Source organism: Myotis davidii, unplaced genomic scaffold (genome assembly GCF_000327345.1).
Source record: "Myotis davidii unplaced genomic scaffold, ASM32734v1 scaffold534, whole genome shotgun sequence".
NCBI classification, from domain to species: domain Eukaryota; kingdom Metazoa; phylum Chordata; class Mammalia; order Chiroptera; family Vespertilionidae; genus Myotis; species Myotis davidii.
Genome location: NW_006286678.1, coordinates 4743943 through 4754054, shown reverse-complemented (window position 1 = coordinate 4754054; position 10112 = coordinate 4743943). Strand labels below are relative to the sequence as shown.

General features: G+C 37.5%; 1 protein-coding gene across 1 annotated transcript in view; it reads left to right on the top strand.

The window, feature by feature from the left end:
• The window catches only part of MELK (maternal embryonic leucine zipper kinase), a 61722-nt gene extending 52094 nt beyond the window's left edge, over positions 1 to 9628 (top strand). The window contains 4 exon segments of the mRNA XM_015560460.1: positions 2649 to 2806; positions 3910 to 4078; positions 6882 to 6985; positions 9111 to 9628. Coding sequence (XP_015415946.1) covers positions 2649 to 2806; positions 3910 to 4078; positions 6882 to 6985; positions 9111 to 9288 — 609 coding nt within the window. The 3' untranslated portion in view covers positions 9289 to 9628.
• Positions 9629 to 10112: the final 484 nt, after the last annotated feature.

The following is a 10112-nucleotide window of genomic DNA, read 5'->3' as shown; positions in this document are numbered from 1 at the left end:
TGGCTCTCACTTCCCTTGGTTTCCTCTCCTCAGCTTTATCATCACCAGTTATTTAAGCTGTTTCCTTTATGACACCTCAGCGCTTTTATTGCTGACCTCATCTAAACATGTTCTATTTTGTCAGTGTGCCTCTTGGAACTGCCTAGAACTGAACCTAGTCTTCTAGTACTGGGTCTCACCAGGATAAGATAGTGTCTGCTGTCTGTATTGCAGCATGGCATAGTACATAGGAGGGGCTATGTTCATTGTCTAGTACATAGTAGGTGCTTAATATCTGGTATATAATGGGGGCCATATCTGTTGAATGAAGGAATGAATAAATTAAAGGCTAAACGGATTTATTTACTATGATTTAGCCTATGTCACTTTTTTAAATGACACCTAAACTTTATTAGCCTTTTCCCAGCAATTGTGACCTAATATTGTTATGTTAACATCCTAATGAAACCGAACTCTGAAACACTGCCATGGAACTGCTGCCAACTCACATCCTGTCATTGTGCTTCCAGTTTGCCATTGGGGCTGATAGCCAGTTCCAGAGGTCTACTTACATGTAAAGATACGAAGAACTTTATCAGAATATTTGCTGGAAGTCCTGTTAATTGCATTTTCTAATTGCAGAGCCAAAAACTCCAATTAACTCCATTAACTCAACATTTTCCTCCAACTTGTGAGGCCAGTTTGCAGTGATGATGAGATGAGTGTGTGGCTGCCTGTATGAGGTTTCAGTGAGACAACATTTGCACATAGTAGGACCTCAGTAGTATTTGCTATTGAATTTTTTCCAGTGAGGGGGGTCTCTTCTGTTATTTCTCTTAACAAGGGTATAACATCCTTTGTGAGTGGCTGGGCAGGGAGGTAAGATGGACTTTCAGCTCATTCGGGGTATTTTTAGAAAGAGTCTTTGATGCTTACTGTCCCTTCTATCATTGATATTTTCTGCTTTTTATGTATTTCTGGAGGTTTTAAAATACAGATAGTTGAGAATTTATAATCATAAAGTTTACATGACTTGTCCCTGTGAGAAACATTTTTCTGGTCAAAAACTATAATTGGCTGCTTTTCTTTAAACATAAGAGCTGCCTATGGGAGCGAGTGTCTGAGCCCCAATTGATAGGTACCATTAGCGCTTTGCATTTTACTTTTGCTCTGAGTCACTTTTGACATAAACATTAATTTAATTTCTCTGGATCCTGTATAATCCAGTCAGTGACAACTTGTTGAAGGATAACTATGTATGATAGTAGATATTCCCAGCGTACAAAGATGAAAACTGTTTTTCATGCCGAAACCGGTTTGGCTCAGTGGATAGAGCGTCGGCCTGCGGACTGAAAGGTCCCAGGTTCGATTCTGGTCAAGGGCATGTACCTTGGTTGCGGGCACATCCCCAGTAGGAGATGTGCAGGAGGCAGCTGATCGATGTCTCTCTCTCATCGATGTTTCTAACTATCTCTCTCCCTTCCTCTCTGTAAAAAATCAATAAAATATATTTTTTTAAAAAAGAAGAAAAAAAAAGAAAACTGTTTTTCATAGATGTTGATCTTATTTTCCTGTTCTTGTAGAACCAGTGAGAATAGTGCTGAATAGTCATAAAACAAAACCTCTGATCTCTTTTTAAAAATTCGGTATCATATTTTATAAAGAGAATATTATTATCTCTAAAGGGTTACAAGGTTTATATCATGAACAAAAAGTGAACTAATCACTGGCAACCAGATTTGTTAATGCATATTTGTCCCAAACTATCATGGGATACAAATACCTCATTAGCATAAAACAAAATTCTGGAATAAGAAATATAAAAATAGCCACAGCTCACTCCTCTTTAATAACTTTTGTCATACTTTCACTGGGACACTTCTCTGTGCCACAAGAATTTTAAGAACTTGCAATACCTGACTATTTAGTTAGGGACACTGACCTCTTTTCCCTTGCCTTGTCAAAAAAAAAAAAAAATGACAACAGCCAATACAACAATAGTCATTCAATGTGAATGCTTTGTCTTGAACCATAAATATATAGGCCATATAATAGAGTTGCATCTTATTGGTCACATCCCATAAAAAGGTTGCATCTGATTGGTTAGTTTTTGATATCAGAAATCCTTATATACAAGTATAGGCACCTGAGTTTTTAAAAAGTCACCTTGGAGCAAAAAAGTTTAGGTAATTACTATCACTTTTTAAAATCAATCAAAATTGTACGTATTTTTTTGTCAGGTAGGCAAAAATATTTTTTGATGTGCCACAGAATTTTAGTAGTTTATGTGTGCCATGAGATGAAAAAGGCTGAAATCATTGGCCTAACAGGCTGAGTTGAGCGGAGAATTGAATTAACACCTCTCAGTACTATATCAATTAAAGACATAAATTGGGTCCTTGTGTAAACACAGATTGACTTTCATTTATAGAAAGGAGAATCATTAATCACAAAATCTGTATTTATAAGATCTGTTTAGCTCTGTCATGATATTTATAATAAAATAAGCAGTGAAGAGAAAGGAGAGCCACACATGCAAAGCAAAACGATTTTGTTTTTATTATAAATCACATGGAAACGTTTATTTACAGAATTGTAGCTTTAGCATCGCTGGCGAAGTGATTACATCTCTGAGTCACGGGATGGGGTGATGTATGCATTCTTGATAGAAATTTTGGAACCACAGTATGTCAGCTCTGGTTTTGTTTGTGTTTGTGGTTTTTCTAATAGTTAGAAACCAGTGCCTGGAGGAAACCCCAATTAAAATGCCAGTAAATTCCGCAGGAGCAGAGAAGTTAATGACAGGTGTCATTAGCCCTGAGAGGCGGTAAGTGTTTTTTAGACCTCTTTGATCTTTAGTATGTGCAACCAGATTTCCTTTATTCATGCATGATAAACCTGGTTAAGGCAAACCATCTTGAAGATTCTGTCCGACGGTAGGAATGTCTGTCTGAGGATGGTCTTTGGCCATTACTGAAGCCATTGCCACTGCTTTCCTCATGGGGCAGAATTGTGAAACTCCTCAGCGGAAGGACTGACACCTTAACCTAGAATACAGCAGGCTGGGAAGACAGCAGCCTCGGCCCCAGCCACGTACTTTTTTTTCTCTGAGCCTCTCCTTTCTCTATACTTTTGCCAATAGAGCATAGACATTCACTAACAGATAGCAGTTGCTCAAAATAGTAAAGATACTAAAAAGTGTTTCAAAGAAAACCCATTCTTGTTGAGTGATTCTGTAGCATAGATGACCTTTCATTGTCTTTTATAGTTATTTTTTCAAGCAGGATCAATTTTGAGGACAATTGAAAAAATTAGAATTTGAACTAGGTATTAGAAGATACTATGACATTATTAATTTTCTTGATGTCATAATGGTATTGTGGCGATGTAGGAAATGCCCTTATTTATTGGCCATGCTTGCGGAAGTGTTTCAGAGTGAATATCATGTCTTCAGATGGATTACTTTCAGATGGCTTGGCAGAGTTGTACATATACTAGTATTTAATGTATTTATTATCTATCTATATGCATCCGGGGCCCCTTCGGTCCGCAGGCCGATGCTCTATCCACTGAGCCAAACCGGTTTCGGCGTATTTAATGTATTTATTATCTATCTATATGCATAGAGAAAGCACATGTGACAGAATATTAACAATTGTTCATTGTACTACTCAACTTTTGTGTATTTTGACATTTTTTTTTAAAGGTAGGGGAAAAATAGTTTTGCCAAGTGGCATTTGGCTGGGGGGACGGGTGGGGGCTAAATTCCAGTAGGAGATGACTTTTGTGTTCCCTGAGCAATGAGGTGGGCTGGCCCTGGGATACCCAAATGAGGCCAATCTAGCCCACCTCAAGCACAGCCTGTGAGGGCCCCAGTGGGCAGGAGGCCTAGCTCTACTCCGAGGTGGTTTTGTGTTTTGTTTCTTTAAGGTGTCGCTCAGTGGAACTGGATCTCAACCAAGCACATGTAGAGGACACTCCAAAAAGAAAAGGAACCAAAGTGTTTGGGAGCCTTGAAAGGGGCTTGGATAAGGTTATTACTGTGTTTACCAGGAGCAAAAGGAAGGGCTGTGCCAAAGATGGACCGAGAAGATTAAAGGTAAGTGGACTCAGTCTTTAATGTGGATTTCAGAAGGTGACTCCTAGCTGGACTCCTTTTTTTTTTTTAAATCAAAGTACTGAATGAATGGATTAGTATTTTTAAATCTATTTACTCATTTAGCATTTAGTTAATATATATATATATATTTTTTTTTTACATAAAATCAGTTTTAAAAAAGAGGCAGTGGGATCGGCCATGGGAAGAACAATGTCACCTGGATGGGGATCGAGCCAGCAACCTGGGCATGTGCCCTTGACAGGAATCGAACCTGGGACCCTTCAGTCCACAGGCCAGTGCTCTATCCACTGAGCCAAACTGGCGAGGGCTAGTCAGTATTTTTGAGGATCTAAAATATGCATATTACTATGCAATGGGTTTTGAGACTGCAGAGGTAAATTAGATATGGCCGCCCCTTTCAAGGAGCGAATAACTAGAATTCAAATATTCAAGTTGCGGTAGAGGGATTAATCACTGAGGGAACATGGAGGTGCGGAAGCATGGGACATAAGAGCAACTGCCTTAAGGATCCCTTAAGGATGGGGACTTGAGCTCAGTTGTCTTCCATATCTCTGGCACCACAGAAGAGTCCCTGACACATGGATAACTTTTAAGCCCTCATAGAATACTTGAATATTTGAATTCATTTGAACTTTGAGTGTGGTGTGTGTGAAGAAAATAGTGAGCGACAGGCTGGGAAGGTGGGCTGGCTAAGGGGTTTGGATCGCATTTAATAGACACACTATGCTTTAAACAGTGGTTCTCCATCTTCTGGCCCTTTAAATGCAGTTCCTCATGTTGTGACCCAACCATAAAATTATTTTCGTTGCTAATTCATAACTGTAATGTTGCTACTGTTATGAATCGTAATGTAAATATCTGATATGCAGGATGGTCTTAGGCGACCCCTGTGAAAGGGTCGTTTGACCGCCAAAGGGGTCACGATCCACAGGTTGAGAACCGCTGCTTTAAAAGGTGTCAGTGAGGTGGGCGCTATATTTGGTGGGAAAGGAAAAGTAAAATAGGTTATTAGTAGGTATAAAATAGTTCTTACTCTCTTGGATTCTCTCCGAGCTTTCATTCAAACATCTAATGAATGATGTTTCTGTTTGGGGAAGTAAGAGGTAAGGGATGAATAAGACACAGCCCATGTCTGTGTGAGACTCAGAGTGGCCGTGGAAACAGGCAGGGATGTTACTGCTCTGACAAAGCTCAGTGCTGTAATAAAACATGTTCAAGAAGGGTGTGGACCCACAGGAGGGCGGGGAAAATACAAGTGTTCCCTATGATTTGGGGACTGGGTCTGTGTTTAGTTTTGGCACGGAGAGTCTCATTTTGAGCAAATCTGGGTAGGTTTGGGGGAAGGAAAATGTTGAACTGTTGCGGGAAGGGTGCTTCAGAGGAGAATGTTCAGAGATCCCGTATATGTCCTGTCTTGAAGTAGAAGAAGAAAGGACTTATCCATTAGTATTGTTGCCTTGTTGAACTTGTATAATACACTAGAAACGTTTATGTTACATATGGCTGTTTATTAGGTATATTTTATCCTTTTATTCTGAGATTTCTCTGGTTGGAGAGTATTGTAAAGTATTCCAACCCTGACATGGGGATTAAGAAAACCATAGTGCCATTTTCCTGAACAACTTTAAATAAAGAAAATTAAGGAAATTTGTCCAATTGTATATTATGAGAAGCTAAGCAATTATCAAATGCTAATGGATAAAGTGAGATTAATTATTTTACAAAAGGAATCACTTAAATTGTAATTTGAAAGTGTTCAGTGTATTGTTACCTGAAAAAAGGTGGTTTAGTTGGTGGAAGAGCCCGGGGACCCAGGAGATAGAGGGTCCCATTGTAGCTGTGCCACTTATTCCTTTTATAACTAAAGCTGGGGTTCCCAGCTTCAGTCATGGAGCACCCGCCTTCATCTCAGCATCTCATCGCCCCTATTATTTATCTGGTTTTTTCTTTATATTGACTCTTTTCTTAAAGAAAAAGATTTATACAGGTATAATCGACATATAGTAAACTACACATCTTAAAAATGTACAGTTAACATACTTTTAGCAATATATATGCACCTATGAAACCATCAAGATGATTGACTTTTTTTAATTAAAAAATTTAAAATTTTTATTTTTATTGATTTCAGAGAGGAAGGGAGAGGGGAAAAGAGATAGAGACATCAGTGATTAGAGAGAATCATTGATTGGCGGACTCCTGCATGCTCCCACAACCCAGGCATGTGCCCTGACCAGGAATTGATGCTCAAACATTGAGCCACACCAACCAGGCAAGATGACTGACTTTTAAAAAACATTTATTTAAAAGGAAACTAGCCCTGGGATTCTATAATATTTTTAAAATACTCAAGAAAGAGTTAAGGAAACATCCAACTATATACAAATGGAAATATTGAGGGCATTTGTTTCATCTTCCCTCAGTTTACATTTCAGGACTGTAAATGTCACTGTCATAGTGTAGGAAGGGAGAAACAGGTAAAGTTTAAACAAATAAACATTATTTAATATTTATTTCTTTAAAAAGATTGGTAGGAGAGGAAGATAAAAGTATTAAAAGGATGATACATAAATAGTAACTAATAAACATGATTTCTCCAAACTTTCCCAGTGCCATCTTAATCCAGTTTACCAAGAGTGTGTTGTAAATTCTTTCAGTATTTTTTTTGAAATATTTTCATTTGAAATGGTACTACATGGAGGAGTTTTGGTTCTTTAAATCAGGCAGGATAGTCTTTTTGTTGATGTAAAGATTGACTTCTCACTCCTTTTTCTTTTTTAAGCTTCACTATAATGTGACGACAACCAGATTGGTGAATCCAGATCAGCTCTTGAATGAAATAATGTCTATTCTTCCAAAGAAGCACGTTGACTTTGTGCGGAAGGGGTAAGAAGCAACCTGATAGGCTGTTGGGTTTATTACTTGATGTCTTTTGAGCTTTGAGAAAACATGGTTGATTCTATTCTTCCCTTTAAAAAAATAGATATATTTCTCCCACCTCACTTCAAAAAGCTTTTGTGATAGTGTCATTGTTCATAATTTATTCTCTTCTGTTTTACATGAGCTATTGACATTTTTAAAGTACCCATTCTGCCACTACTTTAAAAATTAGACTTCTCAAAGTAGGAAAATCTGAACAACTTCCAGTTTTCTTTTACATCCTCTTTTTTTCTTTCATGGTCTACTTTTCAATAATATTTATAAATTGCAATCTAAATTTATGAGCTGCCTCAGACAAATCAAGGCTTTATATAGACTCCTTCTCTGTGTGACTTGCTGTGTTACAGGATTGGGCTTTTAGTGCTTTGGGAAGTCATTTCACCTTAAGACTTTCCCACTGTTGAGTGTTCTGCCCTCAAAGCTTCGGTGGTTGTGATCTCATGGTCTAAACAGCCTGGCCCTCTCTCTTACCTAAGATGTTCCTATTTCCAAGCCTTTCCACTCAGTTATGTCTCTTTAAAATGTTACTTTTAACACAGCGAAGAAGATTCACTAATATTCAATAAAAACATTTAAATAGGCCAATCGAGAGATGAGATTTTAAGAATCAATCTTTTGCAAAAGTAATTTTACTTTTCACTCTGTACTCATTGGCTGGCGAGCACTCATGTGAACTTTGACTTTCCTCCTTAGGTGTCATTAGAACACATTTAACTCACTCTGACCTGTCCTTCGTGCTTGGGGTTTAGCAATGGTTTCAGAACCTCTAGCCGATCTATATCAGAGGCTTTCAATGATCTTTCCTTCATCATCATCTGAGCTTCAGCAGATCTCTAACTGGCTGTTAACTAATAATTTTTTCTTCTAACTTCCCGATCAACCAGAAGGTCTTTGCTTTGATCCTCTTCTTTTTACCTTCTTAGTTTTTCAGTGATATTTTCATTAGATATTACCAATTTCAGTTACAGTCCATATTATTCCAGTCAGAAGAATGCTTTTTCTCTTTCCTATGACTAAATGCTTCATTTTCCCATCAGTACTGTACTCCTGTAGGCATTTCTGATATTGACTGCTTATTTTTAAGAGATAAAGCCCCAAAACACATAACTAAGTTAGTAAGAAAAATAATGATATTCTGTGAAACCTCATAATACATAACAGATACAAGTAATAAATATCTCCACACTTCTGCGAACCAGCTCCTAATTGTGTGCCCCTAAATATTTAGTGACTTGAAATTTAAAATCAATCCTACTGGATATTGTTTGTGTTTATTGAAAATCAGTAAGACAATTAAATAAAATTAAAATATAATATAAGCTAATAAAAAACAGATTTCCATGAATTCAATTTATGCAGCTTTTCAGGAACATACCTGTTTCTTAAACTGTGTTTAAGGCTTCATTTAGTCTGGCCTTTCCATTGTCAGAAGTGGTCACATGCAGTTCTGATTATGTATGCCGAACGTTTCAGCCATGGGAATGTACCACCTCTTTGGGCTTCCTTTTATAACCCTGCCATAAAGTGTGGTGACAATCGTAACTTCTTCTTACTATTGGAGAAACCTCAAAAACATGTGTCCTCTGGCAGGTTGGTGGCTTCAGCCTTATTTATATGAAAGACAGAAGATTCTGATGAGGTGCATGCAAAAAAATATTCTTAATCTTCCCTGAGCTTTGCTTTGTTGTGAACATTGTGGAATTGGCCTAATGTTCACGGATTACACTGTTGAAAGAGTTGCATAAAAGGGTGCCAGAAGATTTCTTGAGCGTGAATGGCATGTCTGGCTATGAAAGAAGGGCTTTTCTTTGGAGCAATGGAGAATTCTGCTAAAGCCTTTTCATCTTTATTCTTTCTTCAGATCCTAGTTCAGCTTCTGGGAAAACACCAGTCGTACTCCATCACAAACGCATAGCTAGGCCATTTAGAAGCTGTAAGCAGTAATATATTGCTTAATAGGAAATAATGGTCTATTTTCTCCACTGGCCTCCAGGAGGCTTAGAAATCTCTTGTATTATACAGAATATTCATGGTTCTCCTACTAACTGGCTTCTTATCTTGTTTTTCACAGCTATACACTGAAGTGTCAAACACAGTCAGATTTTGGCAAAGTGACAATGCAGTTTGAACTAGAAGTATGCCAGCTTCAGAAACCCGATGTGGTGGGTATCAGGAGGCAGCGGCTTAAGGGTGATGCCTGGGTTTACAAGAGATTAGTGGAAGACATCCTGTCTAGCTGCAAGGTGTAATTGATGGATGGTTTCCATGCTGCTGGACGAGGATGGGTGTGATACAGAGACTGGTGTGATTGGTTTGATTTTCAAAGTCCATTGGAATGAGAAACTCCTTTCCAAAGAGCTATCTTAAAGATCAATATATTTTTGTTTTTAAACAAAAGATACTATTTTGTGGATGAATCTAAGGCTAGCCCATCTGTCATTATCTTTTCTGTCTTTTTTAATCATATGGCTTTGTGTATTAGCAACTGTTGACTTCCCTAGATTCACTTCCATATGTGAATGTAGGCTCTTAACTATGTCTCCTTTTAATGTGTAATTTCTTTCTGAAATAAAACCATTTGTGACTGTCGCAGGCTTCTCCTCTTCTTTGTTCTTGATTTTGATTCAAATAAAACCTCAAATGGCTTCCTGACTATTAAGTAGAGACTATTTGGAGTATGTTTTATCTGTTATCAAATATGCCTTGGGCAGAAAAACAGATAAGAATTCATTTGCATAATTTTTTCCTGTCTCTGATTTAAGTAGGATTTATTGAGATCGTTAACTAAGTCACAGCTGTGGTTACCAGAGTTAAACAACACATTTAATATGTTGAATAAAAGAGTATTGACTTCAGTAAGTGTGTTCGGTCAACAATGATAAGTATCTGAACTATGAACCTCCATGAAATGTTACTTTATGGTAATATTTCTTAAGTCTTAATGTTGGCCTCAAATTTGTATTTTTATTTCATTTTATTGGTCTCTAAAGGCCAGCACTCAAGTTATATTTGTATGGATTTTACCAATTAAACTAGTTGGAGAAAAAACAGCACTGTTTCTAGCCAATACTCA